At 45.8% G+C, this 26,313-nt stretch overlaps 1 protein-coding gene and 1 long non-coding RNA gene across 2 annotated transcripts; one reads left to right on the top strand and one right to left on the bottom strand.

Annotated features, from left to right (window-relative positions):
• Positions 1-1,945: 1,945 nt before the first annotated feature.
• Positions 1,946-25,499, top strand: LOC103184502 (probable E3 ubiquitin-protein ligase HERC4). Its single transcript, XM_042336403.1, has 23 exons — positions 1,946-2,173; positions 5,473-5,632; positions 6,024-6,097; positions 6,646-6,867; positions 7,037-7,134; positions 8,635-8,762; positions 9,447-9,592; positions 10,756-10,829; positions 11,806-11,921; positions 12,708-12,773; positions 14,024-14,129; positions 14,404-14,593; positions 15,109-15,263; positions 15,371-15,484; positions 16,088-16,201; positions 18,175-18,336; positions 19,058-19,201; positions 20,121-20,287; positions 21,380-21,443; positions 22,294-22,364; positions 22,889-23,072; positions 23,493-23,595; positions 25,067-25,499. The coding sequence occupies exons 1-23, from the start codon at positions 1,948-1,950 to the stop codon at positions 25,276-25,278; spliced, it is 3,096 nt and encodes a 1,031-aa protein (XP_042192337.1). The 5' UTR covers positions 1,946-1,947; the 3' UTR covers positions 25,279-25,499.
• On the bottom strand, positions 9,586-13,399 carry LOC121849412. The gene is made up of 3 exons (XR_006085216.1): positions 13,232-13,399; positions 12,683-12,762; positions 9,586-9,917 (listed from the first exon to the last, which is right to left on the bottom strand). It is a non-coding gene; the product is annotated as an uncharacterized LOC121849412 (long non-coding RNA).
• Positions 25,500-26,313: the final 814 nt, after the last annotated feature.

The raw sequence follows: 26,313 nt of genomic DNA, 5'->3' as shown, positions 1-26,313 counted from the left end.
AGTCACAGCCCTGGGGGGCGTGGCCTGAGCTGTCAGTCACAGCCCTGGGGGGGGCGTAGCCTGAGCTGTCAGTCACAGCCCTGGGGGGGGCGTGGTCTGAGCTGTCAGTCACAGCCCTGGGGGGAGGGCGTGGCCTGAGCTGTCAGTCACAGCCCTGGGGGGCGTGGCCTGAGCTGTCAGTCACAGCCCTGGGGGGAGGGCGTGGCCTGAGCTGTCAGTCACAGCCGTGGGGGGGCGTGGCCTGACCTGTCAGTCACAGCCCTGGGGGGAGGGCGTGGCCTGAGCTGTCAGTCATAGCCCTGGGGGGAGGGCGTGGCCTGAGCTGTCAGTCACAGCCCTGGGGGGAGGGCGTGGCCTTAGCTGTCAGTCACAGCCCTGGGGGGGCGTGGCTTGAGCTGTCAATCACAGTCCTGGGCGGAGGGCGTGGCCTGAGCTGTCAGTCACAGCCCTGGGGGGCGTGGCTTGAGCTGTCAATCACAGTCCTGGGCGGAGGGCGTTGCCTGAGCTGTCAGTCACAGCCCTGGGGGGAGGGCGTGGCCTGAGCTGTCAGTCACAGCCCTGGGGGGAGGGCGTGGCCTGAGCTGTCAGTCACAGCCCTGGGGGGCGTGGCCTGAGCTGTCAGTCACAACCCTGGGGGGCGTGGCCTGAGCTGTCAGTCACAGCCCTGGGGGGCGTGGCCTGAGCTGTCAGTCACAGCCCTGGGGGGGCGTGGTCTGAGCTGTCAGTCACAGCCCTGGGGGGAGGGCGTGGCCTGAGCTGTCAGTCACAGCCCTGGGGGGAGGGCGTGGCCTGAGCTGTCAGTCACAGCCCTGGGGGGAGGGCGTGGCCTGAGCTGTCAGTCACAGCCCTGGGGGGAGGGCGTGGCCTGAGCTGTCAATCACAGTCCTGGGGGGCGTGGCCTGAGCTGTCAGTCACAGCCCTGGGGGGCGTGGCCTGAGCTGTCAATCACAGCCCTGGGGGCGTGGCCTGAGCTGTCAATCACAGCCCTGGGGGCGTGGCCTGAGCTGTCAGTCACAGGAGGGCTTCAGGGGTTTGTGGCTCTGAAATCCACAACAGTACAACATGTAACATAGTGACCGTCACCAGTTATCACTATATATAATAATATACCGTCATCATAATATATAACAATAATATATAACAATAATATATAACAATAATATATAATAATGTATAACAATGTATAATAATGGTAATAATAACATATAATAATAATATATAATAATAATACATAATTATAATAATAATATAAAGCAATAATAATATACCATAATAATATTATACCATAATAATAATAATGATATTATACGGTAATAATAATATTATACCATAATAATAATGATATTATAATAACAATAATGATATTATAATAATAATGATATTATACCATAATAATAATGATAATAATAATAATAATGATATTATAGCTTAGTAACAATAGTAATAATATTGTGCCATGATAACAGTTACAGTGGTGACAGTGTTGGGCTGTGGTTTCTGGGCTGTGGTTTCTGGGCTGTGCTGTGGGTGGGAACCTGGAGTTTGGAGCCAATGAGATGGAGTGGAACAGCAGAACACGAAGAGCAACACAACCCATTCATCCAGAGCCAGAGCCCGAACCAGAGCCAGAGCCAGAGCCAGAGCCCCGAACCAGAGCCAGAGCCCCGAGCCAGAGCCAGAGCCCCGAGCCAGAGCCCGAGCCAGAGCCCGAGCCCGAGCCCGAGCCAGAGCCCCAGCCCGAGCCCGAGCCAGAGCCCGAGCCCCGAGCCAGAGCCCCGAGCCAGAGCCAGAGCCCCGAGCCAGAGCCAGAGCCAGAGCCCCGAGCCAGAGCCAGAGCCCCGAACCAGAGCCCGAGCCCGAGTCCCGAACCAGAGCCCGAGCCCGAGCCCGAGCCCGAGCCGGGGGCAGCCTGGACACAGCCGGTCAGGGCTCTCCCACTGGGTGGACATGTATTGTTGGGGACACGGGGTGGAGCCCCTCCTGGGGTGCGGGGCAGATGGAGCCCTGGCAGCCCCGGTGGCGATGGACCTGTCGGGGGCGCAGGCGGTGCGGGCGGTGGCTTGCGGAGCCCGACATTGGGTGTTCCTGCTGGGAGACGGGACCCTCCTCTCCCCAGGAGACCACCACCAGCCTGGACAGCTGGGGGGGAGGGCAGTGAGGACATCTGCCACAGGTAAGGGACCCCCTCCCACCCCCATCCCCCATCCCACACACACACACAACTCTCTGGGGGGGGGGGGGGGGGTGAGTGGGGTGGGGTGGGTTTGGGGGAGAAGATACCCACACCCCACACCCCACACCCCAACCCACCCACTTGTTAATGAGTTTTTTAATGTGATTAATGTGGATTTTGGGGCTTGTGGTTCATTGATTGACTTATGAATTTATTTATTTATTGTTGATTTAAAGAGTTGATTTATTATATTAAAAAAAAGCCCCTGATTATTTATTTATTTATTTTTATTGGGGGGTGGAGAGGGTTTAAAACAAATTAATCCCAAACGATATATATGTGTGTGTGTGTGTGGAGAGAGAGGGAGAGAGATAGACAGAGAGAGAGATAGAAAGAATAGAAAGAGAGTGAGAGACATCGTGAGTGTTTTCTGACTTAAGGCACTGGGTGTTGCTGTTGCTGTGTTTTTTGGGGGCATTTTCTTCCCTGGGAGGGGTGGGAATGGGAATGGGGGCAATGTTCCTGACACAAGTCTCCCATCATTGTCCAGGTGTCCAGTGGGGCTCTGTATCTCTGCTCTGGTGGTTGGGTTGTGGTGGTGGTGGTGTTTGGACACTCACTCACACGTTGCACTTTCTTTTCACTCAGTTGTTGTTTCGTTTCCTCTCTCTCTCTCAGTTGGTTTCACTTTCAGGAACAGCCTGGAGGGGTTTTTTCCAGCCCCCACCCCCCCCCCCCCCCCAAAATATATATAACTGGTCATCAGTCTCAACCACCAAGAGAGCAGTCAGGTGTATATATATATATATCAGGTTGTTCTCAGCTTGGTCCCTTACACCCTACACCCCCCCCCACCCCCCACTGCTACCCACTACCATCCCCCCCCACCCCCCCACCCCCCACCGCCACCCCCCCCACCCCCCACTGCCACCCACTGCCAACCCCCACCCCCCCCATCACCCACCGCCACCCCCCCCACCCCCCACTGCCACCCACCGCCACCCCCACCCCCCCCCACCACACACCGCCACCCCCCACCCCCCCCACCACACACCGCCACCCCCCACCCCCCCCCACCACGCACCGCCACACCCCCACCAGAAAAGTGTTATTACCAAACCTAGAAATTGAGGACATTTCGAAGGATTTCGAAGCAGGAGAATGCCACTAAATTCGCAGGTCTCCTTCCTCTGATCCAAACCTAAACTGCTACAACAGCAACCAACCAACCAACCAACCAACCAACCACAACAACAACAACAACAGCTACTACTACTGCGACACCAACAACGAACTACATTTTGTATTGCGCCTTTCACGTCAGGCGTACGGCCCAAGTCCCTGGACAGTCGAGGAGGGTTTAATCAGGAGAAAAGATGTTGCCTTCAGTTTATTGCAGTGACGTTATAGCCTGTTTTTTCTTAAAAAAAAAGAAAACGAAAGCGTCCAATTTGTTGACACGTTCCAAGGCCCTGAACATGTCGGGGATTAGAACCCAAGCTGAGGGTGTGCGTGGGGGGGGTGGAGGGAGGAGTAGTGGGGTGGGATTAGGGAGGGTGGAAGGCAGAGAGGGTACGAGGGTGGCTGAAGGCACGGACAAAGAAGAGGGTCTTGAGGGAATACCTTGAAGGAGGCAACGGAGGGAGCAAAGCGAAGGGAATGTGGGATGGATTTCCAGAGGGTGGGGGCAGAGAGGCTGAAGGCCCGATCGACGATGGTGGGGTGGGCCGGGTGGGGGACATGGAGCAGGCCAGAGCCTGCTGAGCGGAGGGAGAAGACAGGTTGATAAGGGCTTAGCAGATCGGCGAGGTAGGAGGACAAGGATTTTGAACAGAGAGAACACGAGCTACAGAGTTCTGGATGATCTGCAGCTTGTGGAGGGAAGCGTTGGCAAGGCTGACAAGCAGGGAGTTGGCACAGTCAAGCCTGGTTGTAACGAAGGCATGTATGAGAGTTTCGGCGGTCTGCGGGGTCAGGCAGTGGCGGAGCCGGGTGATCTTGCAGAAGTGGGGGAAGGCAGAGCGGATCATGGCATGGATATGGGGGAGAAAGGACAGTTGAGGGTTGAACAACAAGCCCAGGTTCCTGACTGGTTTGGTGAGGTGGAGTGTGCAACCATGGGTGGTGATGCTGTCAGCGCCTGAGACGAGGAGGCACTGATGGGAGCCGATCAGGAGAGCCTCGGACTCATTGACGTTCAACTGTAGAAAGTTGGCTCTCATCCAGGACTTGATGTCAGACAGACATTCTGTCAGGACAGCAGTGGGTCCTGTGGTCGAGGGTGGAGGCAGAGAGGTACAGTTGGGTGTCATCTGCGTACATGTGGAAGTTGACCCCATGTATGTGGATGATGTCACTAAGAGGGAGCATGTACAGGTTGAAGAGGAGATGACCCAGGACAGAGCCCTGAGGAACGTCGCATGAGACGGTGGGGGGGCTGGAGGACAAGCCATTTGTGGAGACAAAGTGGAATCGGTGTGAGAGATAAAGATCTGAACCATTCAAGGACAAAACCTTAAAGGTTGAGGTGAGAGGAGAGGCGGTGGAGGAGGATAGAGTGGTCCACAGTGTCAAAGGAAGGCAGAGGGATCGAGGAGGACGAGGAGACAGAGGGAGCCCTGGTCACAGATTAGACAGAGTGTCATTTGTCACCTTGAGATCCAATTCATCAAATGTTACATCAAATGCTTGATTAATTCCATCAGTCTCCTGATCGAAGCTGCATTACATAGGCAGGATGGGAAGTGTTTTATAGTGAATTCCTTGTCAAGATCAGGGCACCCAATCTCCCACTCGAGATGTTTGACGGTGTGATAAGATGTTAAATGAAAGGATTAATTTTTTCTCTTGCCACATCTGTTGATCCATTAGTCGAAATAGCCCTTCTCTATTAACCCTATCAGATTAATTATAATTTTGAAAACGTCCATTACTCTCTGGTTATTTGCTCCAGATGTTTTTACAGTCGTAATGTTTAAAGTCAAAACTTACATTTTTGATTTTTTGCGATTGCTATTGGTTAATATAGCGCACAATATCGTCTCTACCTGCAGTACACTGATAGGTTTCAAGGGCAGGGGCTCCTATAGTATTTGAAATATATACATTTATTGATCCATTGTCAGTAAGTCGCACTAAGCATGATCAAAATAGGATCACAATTGGTAAACCTCCTCACGTCCATGATTTCTGTAGAGTGTATTGCTTTGGATGCTGATGCTGATCATACATCAGTGCGGTTTTTGTGTAGTGCGGTTCATGAACGTGGAATGACACGGGTCTGCCACTTATTCTTACAGAGCGAATGACGGTGCAAGGTATACCGAAAGTTGCTCGTGTAGCTTGCGGTGAACATCATACCTTGGCTATTTGCGAAAAGGGAAATGTTTTCGCCTGGGGAGCCGGGACCTATGGACAACTGGGCGACGGCAATTGTGAAGTTAGTGTTTCGCTTCCAAGGTACAAATATGAGTTAATTGCCGTCTCTACGTGCTGTTATTTTACCCCAACAATACCCCAATTAGGATTGGTAATTTGCTTCACGGCAAAATTGTCTGCATTGTTTTGCCTACAAAATGCACAGTTCCTACACTTTACCGCAAATCCTATGAAGCACTTTGAGATGTGAAATGCACTGTATCAAATGCAGGTGTTATCGTTATATTGGGAATAAGGGAACAGGAGGTCAATCAGTGGCAGACTTTTAATTCCATTCCCTGCATTTTCTCCATATCCTTTAAGTCTTCACCCCACCAAATCCACCCCCTGCCTTCTGGGCAGTGTATTTCATGTCATTGGTGTGAAGGAGTGTTTTCTGAACTCACTTCTCGGAGTTTCTGTTGCCTTACAGGGAAATAAATTCTTTCGGAGTTCCGATTCAGCAGGTTGCTTGCGGCCATTACCACTCTCTTGCTCTCTGTGAAGGTAATTCATTAATTGTCACCTGAAAGACGACAAGTCGCACGCATTATCGCTGGTCTCCCCACACGAGGTGTAGGGCTCTGCACCCCAGGCCTCTTTCGCATCATGCCCTGCGAGTCCGTCGCCCCGGTCCTCATCCTCCAACAAACCAAACTCAACATCCTCGACCTCGTGTTCGAACCCTCATGGCCTAACCTCTGTGATCAGCAGCAACCCTACCAATCCAGCTCCACGAACCTGTGCCTGCAACATGTCTCCTCCCCCTCCCCCCCACCCCACCACCCCCCCATACTGTCCACCATCAGCGGGCAAGCTTCAAGGCATTCTGCACTCCATTCCAGGAGCCCCTCCGACTGGCCCAGCCCTGCCTCCTCACTTTCATACACCGCCTCCAGATTTATCACTTTGTTCGTGGTTTTGGTCATTTCTCCCTCCACCTTCCACCCCCACAGCCACTCTCCCATACCCCCCTCCCACCCCAAAGGGATGTGAAAGACACAAGGTAAATTGCATTGTCAACCTCTACAAAATGTTTGAATGATGTTTTCCAGATGGCGCACTCTATTCCTGGGGACAGAATAGTTACGGGCAGTTGGGTCTCGGTGGAATGTTTTACTCACAGTTGAGTCCCAACCTCGTGGCGTCTCTGTCGGGGATACCGTTGGCTCAGATCGCTGCCGGAGGAGCGCACAGCTTTGCTTTGTCTCTCTCGGGGGCAGTGTTTAGTTGGGGAAACAACAATTGTGGACAACTGGGGCTCAGCAACACAGAGAGTGAGTAAGACACATTTCGTCAATTCCCTCCCGCCTTCCCTGCTCGGGATGGTTTGGTAGAGCGCAGCGGAGCGCGGAGCAATGCACGTTTCTCTATCTATTGATACTCAACTGTTGATATTTTTTGCAGGACAAGTTACTAATTCCAACAAAATTACTGTTTTGACAGAAACATTTACTCCACGTTCAGTAACTCCACTCAAGCGTCTGAGTCTCAATGTCACGTACATCGCTTGTGGGGGTGAACACACCGCACTGCTGACAAAGGTACGTTTATCACGTACAAAATTCGGCGACAAAATGCACAGTCAATTCAATCTACAGTATATTCCGTGAAGCGCTTTGAGATGTCTCGACGGGGTGATGAAAATAATAATAATAATAATAATAATTCCTGCAATATCAAATGCAAATATTAGTTATTATTTGTCAAAAAGTGTATTGAGATTTGAGTCCCTACTAAGTTAGAAATCTGAACCAAATACTGTGCTTCTAAGATGAGAACAGTTTTGTTTTCCTGCCTTAGCGCAGTAAAGGGTTTCCAGGACGGAGGTCACAAAGCGATTTAGCCTAAAAACGGTGGGTTAAAATCAGCCATTTTACACCAACACGTATCCACAAAAATGGATAGAAAGTACAAGAAGAAAATTCTAAATGGTTCTTCCAGAGTCGGACCCCGTTATGCCATGGACACGGCGGTTCTGTATAGAGCGCACAGTTGCTGAGAGGCAGAAGTTCCCGCTGACTAATTGGACTGTGTGCACATGAGGCTCATGAGTAAAGTGTCTCAGTAACATCAGTGGCAGCATTCATTGCCGACCTAACGATGAGTAAAATACTGACTAGTTAGCTCTCCGCGTACCTCCCACCCGCCAGAAGATAGTGTTGGTTAAGGACTGATAGTCCCACTGAGATTAGAAATGTACTGTTTGGCGAATCACAGAGGACAAGCAACATCCTATTGCTGTTATTTGTGGAGTCCTGAAGCTCAGTGGTTAGAGCACTTGCCTTTGCAAGCGAGACACCTGGGTTCAATTCCAGGCAGAGGGCGAAACCTTGGGCAAGTTTCCTTACTCCACACAGAGCCTAATGATAATCCCTCCAAAACCAAACAATAATAAATTGGTCATTTTCAATCCACGACTGTTTGTGGGACATTGCTGTGCGCAATTGGCTGCCGCGTTCGCCCACAAATATACAGTCAATTCACTTTACAGTGTGTTCTGTGAAGCGCTTTGGGACGTCCTCCTGACGTGAAAAGCGCGATATCAAATGCAAGGATTATTATTATTATTATAACGCTGGGTTATTTGTGCCAATGTACAGTATCTAGGGCCCACCTCCGGTAACCGAAAATTATACATGAGCGCTGAGCTGTTTATCATCTTATTTATTCATCAAATGAAACAAAACCTTGATTCCACAAAAGACTTAGAGCTCATGAAGTTTGAACTGACACTCTGATGCACTGCTGGTGTGTGCTGAATTGATGGATGGTACCGTCCTTTGTTTGAGACATTAAAGCAAGGTTTCGCCTGCCTGTTCAGGTGGACGTTAAAGATCTCATGGCACTATACGAAAAGAGAAGTGAGTTTATTCGGTGTCCTGGCCAACAATCCCCCAAATAAAATTGGTCCTTCACTTTGGACCTATTTGTGGGACACTGCTGTGCGCATATTCGTTTCCGGGTTCACCCACAGAACACACACAGTAACGACACTGTCACACTAGATCTTGAGAAGGATTATACTTTTTCATATCTTTCAGGATGGAAGCATGTTTACATGTGGGAATGGAGAGAATGGACAGCTGGGGTATAATGCTCCAACCAATGCAGTGGTTTTTCAAAGAGTGGAGCGATTACAGGGGGAGGTGTCCCAGATAGCCTGTGGCAGGTAGGTAGTGATGGCTTAGAGGTTGCTTTGGTTGTAGACTGTGACCAACAGGAACACACAACACACATATATTAAAAGGATTGCCGGTAAATACACAGTCACTGGTCCTTGAGAGCAATTACCTGTGAAGCACTTTGAGACGTTCTGACATTATGGGTGCTATATCAAGTGAAAGGTTTATGATTAGAGGTTAATTTGACTAAGAACTCATCTCAAACAATATCACCTGCAACGAGAAAGGCACCGGGACTGAACGCAGTACAGAACGAGGTTCCAAATAAAGAATATGGGAGCCATGAGGACGTAGCGGCAAACCCAAAACATAGCTACCAAAAATTCTTACAATATCATAGCAGTGAGAGGGTAGTCGGGCAAATAAATTAAGGGCCCCAAAGAGGTTTGAAAAAGAGAAGGAAACAGGAGAGAAAGCGAGCGTATTAAACAAATACGTTCCAAGGGCATGGCGTGCACATGGATTCAAGAATTGACTGAAGGGAAGGAGGTTAAGCATAGTTATTAGGGGAGACGGGTCAAAACAGGGGTTGGTGTTAAGTTTTCGGGAATTTATGCTGTGGCCCCTCCTGTTCCTTGTATACATTACTGAGTGCTTGCTAGATAGCAGGGGTGCGTGCGGTCTACGTTATTCAAATGGTCTGACTTGTTTTGTGAATTCTGTTTGTTTAGATGTCATACCCTTGCTTACATTCCATCCCTTGACCGTGTTGTATCGTTTGGCTTTGGAATTCAAGGAGAATTAGAAAATAACTCTCCAAGTGACCATATTCATCCTCTTTCACACCCTCACAGTCGCTGGAGTCCATCTACTACTGGTAATGACACTCAGGGGCAGATACCAGGATGTTTTGGGACGCCTTGGGACGTCCTCCCGACCTGAAAGGCGCTCTTTAAATGGAATCTTGTTGTTGTTGTTGTTTTTCTTTGCTCCAGGGATAATTAAGGATTGTCGCAGGTTGTCAGGAAAGGTGGTTGCGCCAGGACACTGGGACTCAATTAAAAAGTAGCTTGACGCTGTCATGGGAAGACATTAGGATGGGAGTTTTGGAAAGATGAGATCTGATGGGCCAAAAGGCCTTCTGTATGCAAACTAATCCTGTGATCTTGTAGATGTCATGACGACACAGAAGTCAGCCATTTCTGTTGTTGAAACAACAATAAAAGTCAGTAAAAATTGAAAAAACATTTTTTTTTAGATCACAAATAAACCAGTATTATTTGCCCTCAAAAGACACAGTCACTGCACTTTACATTGTATCCTGTGAAGCGCTTTGGGACATCCTCCCAACATGTAAGGCGCTATGCCAAATGTAAGGATTATTATTTAGTCATTATTATCAGTTAGGATCCAAAAAAACAATTTTTTTAAAAAAAAACCTAGTTATAGAGTATGATTGACTGAGGCCTGAGAACAAGACATGTATCTGCCTTCCGATAATAGAGAGATGGGATCAAGAAAAAATTGTGTTACACAAATCTCTGAAAGTACGTTTCATAGTTATCCCACAGTTTTCAAAGATCATGCAACAGTTTTGTTTAACACTACGTCCCAACCATCTTTGAATGTTTTTTTCATGTTGAAATCTGTAATGAATTAAAAGAACGGGATTCATGTTTCCCCGGTTTGATTTGTAGATGTTAGCAAGATTGGGTACATCTTCTTTTATTTGGGATGTTAGTGCCTACAATCTTAAGCTGTGCTTATTGATCTGTTGTTACAAAGAGGTGAACCTTTGCTATATTGGAAGGCAAAATTGGTCATTCATTTCATGACTGCTTCGGGGACAGTCCCATGTGCATTTGGGCTGCATGTTCGCCTACAATCACAGTAAATCATGTGAACCGTTTTGGGTTGTCATTCTGACGTGAAAGGCGCTGTCCCCAATGCAAGGATGCTTATTGTTGTTATTATTATTATTATGGAGAAATTGTTAAGTCAAAGGCTTGCACCTGTTTTTTAAATGCCTTTTTGTTGCAGAGTCAGAAGGTACCAGTGTCATAAGGATTTTTGCAGGAGCAGATGCCAGTTTCATTCAGACCTCCAAATTACAGGTAATAATCTTCGCTGCGTATTGCCTTGGGTTTTAAAATGGCTTTTAACCGATGGTCAGAGACATCGGAGTCCTGTAGCTCAGTGGTTAGAGCACTCGCCTCGCAAGCGAGAGACCTGGCTTGGATTCCCAACAGGTTGAAAAGTTGGCGAGTCTCCTTACTCCACACGCCTCTGTTTACTATCAGTAAGTAGGAACCCGGTTGTTCGTTGATTGGTGGATCACTTTTCTGGGGGTAATAATTCCTTCCAAAAAAAAAATAATAAATTGGTCACTCGATCCAATACTGCTTGTGGGACGCTGTTGTGCGCAATTGGCTGTCGCATTTCTCCCACAAAACAGTCAATTCGCTTTACAGTATATTCTGTGAAGCGCTTTTACACGTCTTGAAGACGTGATAAGGCGCTATTTCAAATGCAACGATTATTATGATTATACTCTATTCTATTGGGTTTTTCTCTGAACCAAATATTCAGTGGAAAGGTGCAGTCAAAGAGGAAAGTCTTGATGGGGCCTTTGAACGTGGGGAAGGAGTGAGGGAATCGGAAGAACTCCGTGATGGAGTATCAGGGAGCAGAATGGGCAGAATGTCTGAAAGCTCTCGCACCATTGGCAGGGGAAGACAGGACGAGGGACATGAGTGAAGTAGTGAGAGAGGGGCAAGGGCAGTATAGGGTTTTACGAGGTTGTGGGAGGTTGAAGATGTGGGGTGGTGTGAGAATGCAAAGGGATCTAAAGGACGTTAAATTTGAATTGCTGGGGGATAAACGAGCCGATGGAACCCAGCTAGGATGGGGGGGATAGGCTCAAAGAGCCTGGACATGGGCTTCAGATTTATGGATAGCCTGAAGTTTGTGTGGGGAAGAGCTGGGAGTCTGGTAAGCAGGGCATTGGTGTAAGTAAGGTGGTTCTATCTGAAGAAGCAGTGGGAAACTTATTAATTACTGTAATGTCTAGTTATTTTATTTGCATTTCAGCCTTCTGTGCCTCCTGATGACTTCCGCTGTGCTGACAGAACACGACAGATTGCCAGAATTGAAGAGACAGTTGTTGATAAATGGCTCTGTGCGGATGATGTAGATAACGCCGAGTGGTTAGTAAATTACAATTTATATTGCTGCTGTTTGTTACCATTCTTAATGCACAGTTTCAGAAATATTCTTCCACATTTTCAAGCACGCGCCATAAAGAAAATTGCTCAAAAGTTTTAGAGAGGTATAAAACGTCCCAATTGTACTTTGGGCTGAAACTTTTTCAGTGTGAGATGTCGGATAACAGTCTCTGTGTGGGTATGTGCGTGTCTGTCTGTCTGGCAGGCAGGCAACAACAACTTGCACTTATATAGCGCCCTCCATGCAGGGTAGCGTCTCAGAGCGCTTAACAGTGGAGGAGCCTGATTCTGAGCTGGGGGTGGGGGTGGGGATGGTGACCATAAGCTCGGTCGAATAGGAAGGTTTTCAGGCGGGACTTGAAAGAGGGGAGAGAGATGGGGCAAGGCGAAGGGATTGAGGGAGAGTGTTCCAGAGTTTTGAGGCGTAGCGGCTGAAAGCGCGACCTCCGATGGTGGGGCGGAGGGTGTGAGGGATGAGGAGGAGCCGGTGCCAGTCGAGCGGAGGTGCTGGGTGGTGAATTGGGGAGTGAGGAGGTCGGAGAGGGAGGGAGGGAGGTGCCAGGGAGTGAAGGGATTTGAACACGAGTGTGAGGATCTTGAAGTCAATCCATTCGGTGATGGGGAGCCAGTGGCACTCACTCAGTCATTGCTTAGTATGTTGGAGTCTTAATTCTCATCATAACTGATCGTCAAAATGTATCACAGAATATCGCATTCTTAAAAGAGGAATATTTTTTACTTACGGTTAATATTCTTTTGTTTTTCCAGCGAGAGTGAGATTGATTTAATATTTTCGTCCTGCTCGTGTCTCATTGCAAGTTTTCTGAAGCAAAGGTGAGTGGAACCGTAAACTGAGATACTAAATCAATTGTAATCAACTGTAAAATACAGCAGCAGACCGTATGATATTCTGGTCCGATATGCATTGCTATCTCTTCCACCCGTGCTTAGACAACCACCAGGGCCTGGAATTTCTCGTGGCCCTCGCGACTTAAAATTTGAGATCATGCAGAATTTGGGTTTTTGAACTTTAGTTTCCTGGAAGCTGCTCGTTGCGGATTAAAGGAGGCTGTTAAGCAGATTTCAGACAAGGCAGCCATGGGAAAATACTGTGTATTTTTCAATAAAAGGAAGTGATTTTTTCGACAGAAGGCTCCCGCCCGCCCCGCCTGCCTGCTAAAGGCTGCTCCAGCAATGTCACTGACTGTGGGTGTCCCCTGCTCTTCCCAGAACAGCTTCAGGAACCAACCCGTAAACTTCAATCCAGGCCGAGAGTTTTCCCAGGTCCCTACCTGTTTGGAAGCCGCATTTTCGAGCCAGCGGCAATGGTTTCCCATCGTTGTCTCTCTTCTGCCAGCAGTAAAGACCAGGAGCCCTGCTTTAAAGATCAGTTGATAGATTAGCATGTCGGTCATACTAAGCTGATTCACTGTAAACGTTTTGCTGTCTCATTTCCTCCCCCTCGTGAAGCAAGTGACGTACGCTGTGGTACAGTTCCGTCGGCTCTGGCAGTTCTCTGACCCAAATAACCCTTGTGCATTTGTGAGCCCGGGAAGTCAGTGCTGGAAGGCAATCGATTGCGGAAGACAAAGCACACTGCTGAACATTGGTCGGGAACAGGAACCTTGGATCATTTACTTCCTTTCTTCTCCCATCCCCAAATCCCGAATGACACATTTTTCTCTGTGTAACTCGTCACAGACCAAGTGACCTAACCCAAAACATACCACGTCAAGTGGTGCTTTCACACCCTTCCCCCCCACCCCCCCCACCCCCACCACCCCGTGTCATCGGGGAAGCAGCTATTAGGTTTGTATCAATGCGGTTTGGAAGCCATCACTTTAGCCGGATAATATTACCGAAAAATGCAGCTCATTGCAAATATCATAATTTTTGGAGATGTGGGAAATGAGAGGTTCCCTATTATTGAATTGTTTGAGAAAACACAGGTCAGCGATGAATGTGATGGGCACTGAAATGAAGGGGATGAGGTCATTGAGCGGGTGATTTTTTTTCTGGAATCGCATTGTCCTCTGTTAACGCTGAATTCGAAAATATTGATGTGTTCCTTTGTTACTTTTTAGTAATGGCGATCATAGCAGAATTGGAAGTGACTGTCTGAGTGTTGATGTTGAAACAGCCAGGAACGTATTTGAGAAACTTACCACAAAGACCTGGATTTCCGAAAGGGTAAATATTCACAGTCAGTTATCTGTTGAGTGGCCAAAACATCCTTGACAAAACATCCGATTACTGCGTTTAGCTTGAACACCTATCACAGTGTGTAAAGTGAATACCTTCGTCAAACTAGGGTCCTTCAGCCTTATTAAGGAGATCCTTTCGAAGGGTCTTGTTGAGGTGTATATAAGGTGCTTCGTGGGATAGAGAGAGTATATTTGGTGCAGTCCTTTACAGTCGCGAGTATCTTATCAGCCTCATTCATTTATTTTTTTCTCTTTTTCAGATAACGTTGAGCTTACAATCAAAGCTGATTCCAAGCCTCAAGACGCTTAGTACCAACAAAGAAGTATTGCTGGTCTACCTGATTCTGTCAGAGTGCCCAGTAATGTGGCGAGAGAGAAACGTGCGGAATCTGGTTCTACCTTTTGCAGCGGCTATAACAAAACTGAATCAGTCTTCATCCACAATTCTGGGTAAGAGCAGCAATAATTGCGGCCGATGTAGGGATGGAAACTCAGGACAAATGTTATAATGATAGCAATCCTCGCATTTGATATAGCGCCATATCACATCTTCGATTTTTGTGGGTGAAATGCGGCAGCACAGCAGCGCACTGCAGCGTCCCCACAAGCAGGTTTGCTTTCGATGCGAAAACATTTTCCTTGCTGATCATGAATACAAACATAGCATGTAACTGTTCATGTTAACAATAAACCAATCTTGCATTTGAAACTCTCAAGTCTAAGCGTCTCAAAGCACTTCACGGATTTTTCTGTAAAATATAGTGACTGTGTATGTCGTGGGTGAACGCAGCTGCCAATTGCACACAACAAGTTCCAACAAACAGCCAAGTGGGGAATGACCAATTTAATCGGAGGATATGTGGCCAGGACACCGGGAGAGATTCCCTTATTGACATTACCCTGAGCAAACCACAGCTGCCCATGTATACCGGAGCAAGTAACAAGGATTTTTCTTTGCTTAATAGGAAAGTGGTGGTCCTTATTGAAAGCATCATTCTTGAACAATCTGGTCCAGAAGTTTAAGGGCATGGTGGTGTTTGTATTATATTACTATGCCCAGTTTAAGGAGTCCCAGCAGGATTTACAAAATGTCCTGAACGTTCTGAAACTATTATACAAGGTAAATATCAGAGGAGCTAAGTATAATTATGTCATTTGTACACGTTTTCTATGAAATTCTGGAATGTATCATATGTTTTTTGTATATGATGGTAAAATTCATTTTAGGCAAATGTCAAGGCCCAGGAGACTATTCCGCTGAACAAGTTCTACATCGATAACCTGTGTTGTTGGGTCAACCTGCATCAGGATGTTTTAAATATGAAATTCTGCAATCGCTCGGTAAGATTCCTGGCAAACTTTCTGATGCTGAAAAACCTTTACAGTCCAGTTGTTGTACATTCCTTATACTGCAATTTGGATCATCCAGACATGGCAAAGCCTTAAATACAGCCATCATTTTGAAGTTGGGTTTTTATAAGTTTCCTTTAAGAACTACAGAAAAAACACCACTTCAAAGTTAAAGCAATTTGCTGATGCTTTGAGCAATTGTGGATGCTACATGACGAGAGTGAATCTAGACCCGGGTGTGATTTCTCCCCTGTAATACCAAGTGATTCAACTGGAGTTTAATCAGTGAGATTCGAGAACTACTGTATTTGTAACAGATGGTAAATTAGCTGCTTCTCACAATGTGAACACATATTGTGGAAACTGGTCAGTAAATTCGACAACAGATTTTATTTGTTTGGCGGACAAACGTGGCATTTTACAACTTCTGCCAATGGCTGTGTCTTCGAGCCTTGTGATGAGTTAATGTGAAGCACGACTATTGAAATATAGGACATATTTCTGGAACGTGATACACTTGTCTGTACAGTTCAGCTGATTTAACCTCTTCAAAGAAGAAATCAAATGGATTCCAATCGTATTCTTAAATTACAGCCCGATGAAGTGAACAAGGAGGAATTTCTGGTTATCTTTTGCCACTATCCATTTATTCTGAATTTGTCAGCCAAGATTCAAGCACTTCACACCTTTGCAGCTTTGAATCAACAGGTAATGCTTTTGCTTTGGACAGAGGACAAATTTAAAGTGTTATTAAGGTAACACCTGAGGAGGTCGCTTTGTGTTACGTAAAACCTGTCATTTCATAACATCGCAAGAAAGGGAGGGATGAAGATAGGCCTTCAAAAAAAAAGACAGTCACTACACTCACCAGTAATTGTTGTGAAGCGCTTTGAGATATTTCAACGTGATTTCAGCTCACCCGCACAAAACTCCGTAACCCCATCCGACCGGTCCTTTCCAGGCGCCCGATTCCCGAATGGATCGATTTCAAGATCCCCTCATTCGTTTTCAAATCCCTTCATGTTCTCGCACCTCCCTACATATCCGATTTGCTTACCCCCCCCAACCCCACTCCCCAACCCGCTGCCTCCGCTCGGTTGGCTCCGGCCCCGTTCGTCCCTCAACCTGTCCGCTCTACCATCGGTGGCCGTGCCTTCAGCCATTACTCTCCGAAACTCTGGAACTCTGTCCCTCGATCCCTCCGCCGAGTTCAATTCCAGGCAGTTCCACGGGCGAAACCTTGGGCAAGTTTCCTTACTCCACACAGAGCCTAATAATAATCCCTCGAAAAAACACAAAACAATAATAAATTGGTCATTTTTAATCCACGACTGTTTGTGGGACATTGCTGTGCGCAATTGGCTGCCGCGTTTCGCTCACAAATATACGGTCAATTCACTTTGCAGTCTAATCTGTGAAGCGCTTTGAGACGTCGAGAAGATGTGAAAAGCGCTATATCAAATGCAAGGATTATTATTATTATAAGATTATCCAAGCCACGCTGAGAATTCCATGCATCCCAACTACACATGGAAATTCCAGAGATATATTGTTGATATTGCAACGCTCCTCACCCCTAAATGTATACCCGGGTTATGACAAAGCGCACGGTGTACTAAGTGGCTTCTGTGTAGATCCTTCTCTGTGTCGTGCAAGTTCCCTCTCTGAGGGAACGCCACTAAATGAGAATTACACGATGTCAGATAATCCCAATACTCCTGGGTAGCTGCTGGAATCCAACGAGCCAAGCCGAGGCTTGCCATTGATATCACTGTCTGGCAAGCCTTCCCACTGCATGTCCAGCTAGAACCACCCTACCTGTTAGGGCTTTGGCTTGCCCAGTGAACCCGAGCATGAGTGTGGTGATTCTCGGACCCCAATTGACTGGTCTGCCCTTCCAAGTCCTGCCGATCGGCCAGGCTGGGCTGTGCTGTCATCAGCAATGCCCCGGAATACTGCGGACCTGCGTGGCTAAAGAACTGAACTATTGATATCGCATGGAGGGCTGGGTGGATTCTGGCATTCTGTTGCCAAACATGTCACCTTTGAGTTGGTTCAGCCCAAGGAGACACTGCTTACCTCCTCTGCCAAGGAGGATAACGTACTGCTTTGGTAGATGGTTACCCGATGCTTAGGTAAGCGGAGACCATCCCTCCAGGGAGAGTATGTGGTTTCCGTTTCAGACACAGGGAACTTTCATGCGTAGGTGGCATACATCTGCAAAACTCTCAGTTGGGTTTGGATGCTCTTGAAGAATTGTCCTGGGTTTCCGCATGTGTCACACACCTGGCTGATTTGCTAAAATAACACAGGTTAACATGGAACTGCTTGGCAGTGAATCTGTTTCGTTGTCTTCCTCCCCCTTGGCTTAGAGCAGAGCAGGGCCTGAACAGAACTAGCAATGTGACAATTTGTTCTTCTGGCACAAATTACTTTCACTGGTATATCTCAAACTAATGCTTGAACATTTTCACTATGTTCACATATCACGTGGTTAAAAAGTTTACTTTTTTATCCCGTGTTAGCATCAGTGATGATTAAACATGTCGACAGTTAAAGGTCACACATTTTGGTAAAATGGCAATTGTTGACGGTGATAGCCGTGTTAATCACGTTGCATCTTTGACCCTGATGTATTAAATGTCTTGCTGTAATCTAATATTTTAATGTCTTTTGTTTAGGAGGCACATTTTCAAGCTGTCTTTTCAGAGGGCAATCCTTCGTTTCCCACATTACCCACATCCCACGAATTGAAGCTGAAGGTTGATCGCAAAACCCTGGTTGCTGACACATTTCAATGGTTGAAAAATGTGGATGACCGTGACCTCCGGAAGAAATTAATGGTGAACAAATCCCTTTCGTAAAATTATTACCAATGGACATAGCTGCAACATTGTTTTCTCAAATCTTTATTGAGCTCCGCAAACAATCGCAGTAAACACTTTCAACAGATCTGAAAATATCGAAAAACTTCTTTGGCCACTTATCATTCATTTTCGTCTCTCCTGGATACAGTTCCACGTTTGCTAGACATTTTACCCCAAGCACAGTCTTGATTTTATACTACACTAACATACGTCATTGTCCAAATTTTCTACTTCACTGACAAGTAACGTGAAGTGAGGGACATCATTGTGAGAGTTGTAGCGGAGCTAAATAAATACTGCATGGGTTTGGTGTAAACAAATTTACATATCTTGTATTGCTTCCTGAACTAATACATCTACGCTCTCCCTCAGCTATAGGGCATAGCTTCATTATTGCACATTTTCACAACTGTTCACCACTTGGAGCCACTTACAGTTTGCCCATTGCTCGGCACAAACAGGTTGTGGCTCTTGGAAACCAACTGTAACCTTGGAATTTGGTAAATGCAGTGTTTGGTTGGTTTCCCTTATTCGCCTCTCCAAACAGACATTTCCACAGAAACTGAACACTCATGGAATTTGACCAGAAATATTCCTCGGAAGCGCCAATAGTGCCAAGGTACCGGTATTTTGATCCCCCCGTTTGCGTAAGTGATTTTCCAGACATATCTTTTACATTTTTTAAAAAATTACTTAGGTGGAATTTAAAGGAGAAGCAGGTGTGGATTATGGAGCTATAAGCAGGGAATTCTTCCTTCTACTTTTTGAAGAGTTGATTCATCCAGATTCAGGAATGTTTATTTCTACCGAACAGTCTACCGGAATCTGGTTTCCTTCACAGGTGAGAGATTTTTAATGGTCATGAAAATGTTATCAGCTTCACTGTTTGCTGTATAAAGCCATTCACCACACTGCATTGTTGTTGCAACTCCTCCTTCCATAGGCTGCAGATCATCCAGAACTCTGCAGCCCGTGTCCTCTCCCGCGCCAGGCTCCACAACCCTATCACCCCCATCCTCGCCCGACTCCACCGGCTTCCCATCACGCAGAGGATACAGTTCAAGATCCTGGTCCTCACCTTCAAAGCCCTCCATGGCCTTGCTCCCCCCTACCTCTGCGACCTCCTAACCCCCTATCATCCTGATCGTTCCCTCCACTCAGCGGGCTCCAGCCTGCTTAATGTCCCCCACCATTGGCGAGCGGGCCTTCTGCCTCTCTGGAACTCCATCCCACAGTCCCTCTGCCTCGTCCCCTCCCTGGCCTCCTTCAGGACCCGTCTCAAGACCCTCCTCTTCGACTGTGCCTTCGGTCACCCTCCTTCCCCCATTGCCCTCCACCCTCCCCGACCCCGAGCTCGGGTCCGAAACACTGATTGTCCAGTGTCTTGGGTTGTGCTTCCAATTAAAGGCGCTACACACATGTAATTTGTTGTTATTGTTGTAACACAACTTGACTAGTTATTGCTCACCATTCACAGTTGTGATTACAGTTGTGTGGTACTGAGTAATTTGAATTCCTTGCCTCACTCCCTTCATCTTGCCCCTCTTTGCCCATCTTCGAATTACACCTGAAGACTTTCGTCTTCAATCCATGCCTTCAGTCACCTCCCCTCCCTTTTCAGCTCAGCGTCAAACCACACCGCTGTTAAGTGCTCTGAGACGCTACTCACGTGAAGAGCCCTATATAAATGCAAGTTGTTTCTGTAGCTCACTTTTGCAAATTGGTGACCCATTTCACTGTTAATTTCTACCCATCTGCAGGTGACAGGGCCCATGGAGAACTACTTCCTGCTGGGAGTAGTCTGCGGCCTTGTTTTGTATAATTTCGGTGTGGTCTACATCCCGTTCCCACTTGCATTGTTCAAGAAGTTGCTGAACGTGAAGCCCATTTTGGAGGATCTGCTTGAGGTGGATCGTGTCTTGCACAAGTAAGTTTATGTGACAGGTTGATTCTGGGCCGAACCATCAGCTCATGTCCCTGGTTGGATGAAAGGGACCGTACGCCAATAGGTAATCATTGGATCATAGCCACTTGAAACCCAGCACTAGATATATATGGAGATTTATCAAAGGCAGAGGACAAGGCCACAAAGCTGTAAGTAAAGCTAATAGGGTCCTAGGTTTTATATATAGGGGCTAAAATACCAAAGCAAAGAAATAATGCTAAAGCTGCGTAAATCACGGGTTAGGCCACGGTATGCCTATACTTTCCAGTCCTGAGCTCACTACTTTAGGAAGGACACCAATGTCATACAGAGGGTATAGGTATTTTCACGTGATCGGAGAAGGTTGACAGGAGACCCGATTTAGACTTAATCCAAATTTTGAACATTTTTGACGAAACGAATAGGGAGACATTTTCCACTGTTCAGTGAGTCGGTAACCAGAGGACACACATTTAAGATTCCCAAAGAAACAAAGGAAGAGATGTGGATAATTTGTTTTGTACAAGGATTATTAGGATATGGAGCTCTACTAAAAAAAACAATGTTGAACCAGAATCCGCAGTCACTTTTGAAAAGCGAGCGCGGGGGGAAAAGGCAAGAAAATGAGACTGAACAGATAGCAATTACCGGATGAACTGGTACAGTTGCGATGAGCCTTTTCCTATAACAGTCACAATGATTTCTATTGAAATTTAGCACCCAATCGGGCAAACGAAGCACAAGAAAACTAAACATGTCCTTCAAATTTTCGTACCCGAAATCTATCGGCCGCGACGCACTGGTATCTCCGAAGTTTCATAATCGCGGTTCTCCCTTGCTCTGTGTTGCGGTTATCACTGCTCGTTCAGCAGAGGTCCTGTGTGTCAGTGGAAAGCAGGAAATACAGTGTGCTTATCCACAAGTCAACCTGTTGGTTGTATTTAACCATCAGCAAGTTTAGCGTACATTCAAAAATGATCAAATCCACCTCCCAACCCGTCTTTCCTCTTCTCCTCACCTTTCCTCCTTCTTCCCACTCCTATTTTGCTGAATTATGCATCGCAAGATCTTATTTGCATTATCGTTTGCTACTAGGTCTCTGCAATACATTTTGGACTACAAATATAACCTGGAGGAAAATCTTCTTCTTGATTTTTCTGTAAGTACAACTTAATTTCTTTTAGGGCAAACTTTGCTGAGTAAAGGGTACAATATAATAATTAATCCCAAAGATTCATTTTAATTTTAACTACATTCTGTGCAAACTATAAAAAGGTCTGTGGTAAAGGCACGAGAATGGGATCAAATGGATGGCTCTTTCAAAGAACCACACAGGTGCAGTGGGCAAATGGTCAGGGTGAAAGTTTAGTCAAGTTTGTTTACTCCACACGCCTCTATTTACCTTAGCAGTAAGTAGCAACCGGGATGCTAATCGATTGGCGGATCGCTTTCCGGGGCTCAAAAAATAATTTGGTCGCTCAATTGACTGCTGCATTTTGCCACAAAATACAGTTAATCCACTTCACAATATAATCCGTGAAGCGCTTTGGGACGTCTGAACGACATGATACAGGTTTTGTTTCAGAAAGCTATATGACCTGAGGGCAGGGGTATCGAGGTCTTTAAAGCCTCAGAAACAAGCTTCGCCCCTGTTTTTTTTTCCCTCTGAGCTTCTGCTTTCACTGAGCTGTCATTATGAGCACTCACTCTCACAGCTCCCACTGATCCACCATTATTGAGGCAGATCTTCAACAAAAACATTATAGGGGACCCACATTTTGGGATTGCCCCCCTTCAATCGCAGGCCTCAAGTTCAACAAGCCAACTAATTAAAGAATTACTGGTGATCCCCAAGCCATCTTCCGTACAAACCTTAACTAAACTTAACCCTTTGCATAAGGTTTTATGCAGGTCTTTTAAATATGATTTGTTCGTACAATGTTGGATTTATACAATGTGGTGTATATCCTGTATACATCTGATTCAGTAACCGACTGCCTTCAATGCAGATTCATTGGGACAACCAGCAAGTGGAACTGATTCCAAATGGTAAAGAAACCCGTGTGAATGTTGGAAACAGGTGAGGTTTCTAATGTACAAGAGGAGTTTAAAAAGTTGCTATTCACAGCTTCCTTCTTCTCCCACTGCCCCCCTCAGTTATCTGCAACCTCGAGCCTGAAAGTACGGGTGAATTGTTCACTCACTCCATGGCTGTTTGTGGGACATTGCTGTGGGCAAACTGGCTGCTGTGTTTCGCCCACAAAATACACAGTCGATACGCTTTGTAGTATATTCTGTGGAGTGCTTTGAGACATGTTCATGATGTGATACGGTGTTATATCAAACACAAGGATTATTATTTTTATTGTTATGCTATATGCTGCATCTTCTGATGAGCAAGCAGGTCAACATTGACTTACCTGCTTGTGTCCGAATAGATGTGTTTTTTCCGGTGTTCTGGCCAACAGACCCCCAGCTAAATTGTAGATTAGTGATTACATCAGATTTTTTTGTTTTTCTTTACAATTCATACAAGTTTGCCTGCGACTCGGACTTTGCGTAAGTCATGTTAAATGTTTTGATGCGAGTTTTATTGTATCTCAGGGAGAGATTTGTTGCAGCCTACGTGGATTACATATTCAAGAAATCAGTGGAAGGCCCCTTTGGTAACTTCAAAAGAGGGTTCTACAAGGTTTGTGCCGAGGAGATAGTACGCTTCTTCCAGCCCCAGGAGTTGATGGATTTGCTGATTGGGACTGATGACTACGACTGGAAAACCCTGGAAAATGTACGATAACTAGTGTTTTGTCATGATTCTAGTTGGTGTGGTTTCAATATTTGTTTACCAGGTATTCTTTGTGGCTCTCTGCAGCTGCAGAAAGGGGTCAAAAATTCGATTTTATTTTATCAGCGGTCAATCATGTTACCTTGTCACATAGTCTTTCAATGTGGCTTTTCACCTGATCTAGAGTTATCATTGGGATTTCCTCTGTATAGACATTCCTCGGTTGCTCTTCGGTGAGAACACAAGGATAAATATTGGTAATAAAAAATCAAATTCAAAAAGCGAGAGATGATTTTATTAGAGTTGGCGCAGGTATAAAAATAATTTGCACAATTGTTTTAAATGTAAGCCCATCTCTGATAACTTCCTCTTTGACTCTATTCTGTGTCTTTATAATAAGCGAATTTGCATTTTATGCAATAGGTCACAACGTATAAAGGTATCTACAACAGATCACACCCAACCATTGAAATGTTCTGGGAGGTGTTCCACAAGCTGCCTTTGGAGGAAAAGAAATTATTTCTCCGTAAGTATTTCACTAGTCCAGAATTATTTGTGGAGTCCCATAGCTCAGTGGTTAGCAGTCTTGTCTCGCAAGCGAGAAGACCTGGGTTCGATTCCCCGGTGAAGCAAAACCTTGGGCAAGTTTCCTTACTCCACACGTCTGATAATTATATCTCAAGAATAAAAAACATAAGAAATTGGTCGCTTCAATCTGTGACTGTTTGTGGGACACTGCTGTGCGCAATTGGCTGCTGTGTTTCACTAACAAATAGACAGTCAATTCACTTTACAGCATATTCTGTGAAGCGCTTTGAGACGGCTCGAAGACTTGAAAAGTGCTATAACAAATGCAAGGATTATTATTATTATTAAAGTTTCCTTACTACACCCCTCTGTTTACCAAGCAGTAAGTAGGATCCCAGTTGTCAGTCAATTGGCAGGTTGCTTTTCAAGGGTAATAACCCATCCCAAAAAAATTGTCACTCAATCCACGACTGTTTGTGGGACACTGCTGTGCACAATTAGTTGCTGCGTTTCGTCCACAAAATACAGTCAATCCACTTCGCAACCTATTCTGGGAAGCACGTTAAGACGTCTCAACGATGTGATAAAGCACTATATCAAATGCGAGGATTATTATTATTATTGGAAGATTAAGGCATAAAAAGATAATTCCATTACAAAATCCTAGAGCAAATGTTTAGTGAATTTTCCCTCTTACTGTCCCAACTCGGAACCCACAATCTTCTGACTCAGGCGAGAGCGAGCAAGGTGGTCGCACTAGATAAGCAGTTAATTTCATCTATTTATATTGTTTGCTTTTTTTGCTTTTATTTCTCCCACTTTGTTGGTCAACTGTCTTATCTTCTTAAGCATGGTGATGGGTTTACGCATATATCAGACACCCGGCCCACCCTCTCCCCACAAAAAAATACTATTAATAATCCTTGCACTTGATATAGCGCCCTATCACGTCTTTGAGACATCTCAAAGGGCTCCACAGAATATACTGTAAACTGAAATGACTGTGCATTGTGTGAGCGAAATGCGGCAGCCAATTGCGCACAGCAGCGTCCCACAAACAGCTGTGGATTGAGTGACCGCATTAGTATTTTTTTTTACACGAGATTATTACCCCTGGAAAAGCGTCCGTCAATCGACTGACCCCCGGGTTCCTGCTTACCGCCAGGTAAACAGTGGCGCGTGGAGTAAGGAGACTTGCCAAACGTTTCACTCTGCCATATATTAAAGGACATTTCCCCGTTTTCTTCCACTTCTCTTCCCCGTTGACTGAGCCGACCAAAGCCACCAGCAAGGGCAAATGTCAAATAGAAACTCAAGCAGCGGGCTACCGGCTGCCAAGGAAGCATCACTTTGCACGGTAGCTTACTGGACCAGTTGTGTTTCCTCCCCTCTTCTCAATACTGTATGTAACATCTTTAGGTGTGATTTCAACTACAATCCCGCGCAGTGTAACGCATTGTGCTTTCCAGGGTTTCTCGTCGGAACCGATCGCATTCCTGTGTCCGGGATGAGCAGCTTGAAAATATCCATCAGCTCGTTGTGGTCAATGACTGAAAATCACTTTCCAGTGGCAAACACGTGCTTTCTTACCCTCTTCCTTCCCGCGTACACCAGTGTCAAATCTCTCAGAGAGAAACTGGTGATAGCTATTAAATGTACCCGTGGTTTTGGCTTAACATGATAAAGAAAACAATTAAATTGGAATCGCATTTTCTTGTGGCTAAACGTATTTGACTGAACTTCAACTTGGCTGAAACCAATTATGAGTTACTTAATATCACGGGAGAGGTTTTTAATGAAATATATTCGTAATGAATGACTACTTTTGTTCGATCTGTTCGGTTTTGTTAAGAATTTTGGCAAATTTCCTTGAAGAAAAATAAAACAATTCTTGCAGTGTGAGTGTTTGAAATGTACTGTAGTGCAAACACACAAACACACACCCATGACCGTTGAGTTGTAAATTCTACAGCAACAAAATTACATTTGTATAGAGTCTTTCACGTCGGGAGGACGTCCCAAGGCGCTGTAAACTTCAGGTCCAACTATCTGTGGATTTTAATGATCTAAAAATAAAGTATTCTTCAAAGAGCAGCTTCAAAGTTGATAACAGTTTAGAAAAGCGTCCCAAAGAGCTGATCAAAGCCTCCGAAAAGCTTTTTTTTCAATAAAGAGCAAATGGTTGTCCCAAAGCCGGTTGGAAGTTATCGACTGAAATTTCACCGTTTGATTACGGATTTTATGTGCCGTATTGAATTCGAGATGAAATGTTGAAAATTTGACCTTTGAGTGATAATAGGGTGAAAAATGAGACAATATCCTTATTATCATCAGTGAAACGCAAGTGGTAGACAAGGGGAGGGAAGAGCAAGGTATATGTACTCAACACTGAACCAGGGAAAGACGATAGCAATGCTTAACAGTCCCTCCATTTTGCATATCACAACGGGAGGATGTCGCCAAGCACTTCACAAGAGTATACTTTAAGGTGTAATGACTGTATTTTGTCAGCGAATACAGAAGGCAGCACAGCAATTTGTGCACAGCAATGACACCCAATTTAGTTTTTGAGGGGGGTGGGTGTGTGCACCAGGATACCAGTAGAACTTCCCTTCTCTTTTCAAATAGTGCCGTTGAATTTTTATCTTCTACCTGAACAGGCAAACGGGCCCTTGGTTTGTCTCATCTGAAGGATGACAGCTCCCCCAATACAGCA

This window comes from Callorhinchus milii, unplaced genomic scaffold, assembly GCF_018977255.1.
Source record: "Callorhinchus milii isolate IMCB2004 unplaced genomic scaffold, IMCB_Cmil_1.0 Scaffold1, whole genome shotgun sequence".
In the NCBI taxonomy this organism is placed as follows: domain Eukaryota; kingdom Metazoa; phylum Chordata; class Chondrichthyes; order Chimaeriformes; family Callorhinchidae; genus Callorhinchus; species Callorhinchus milii.
Note: the sequence above shows the minus strand (reverse complement) of the source record. Positions and strands in the feature narration are given on the sequence as shown.

Bases quoted from the DNA above. Each gene is read 5' to 3' on its own strand.
- LOC103184502 (XM_042336403.1), top strand. From the start codon at position 1,948: ATGTATTGTTGGGGACACGGGGTGGAGCCCCTCCTGGGGTGCGGGGCA. The intron at 7,135-8,634 runs GTACGTTTATCA...CATATCTTTCAG, and splicing joins ACACCGCACTGCTGACAAAG to GATGGAAGCATGTTTACATG. The intron at 8,763-9,446 runs GTAGGTAGTGAT...CTGTTTGTTTAG, and splicing joins TCCCAGATAGCCTGTGGCAG to ATGTCATACCCTTGCTTACA.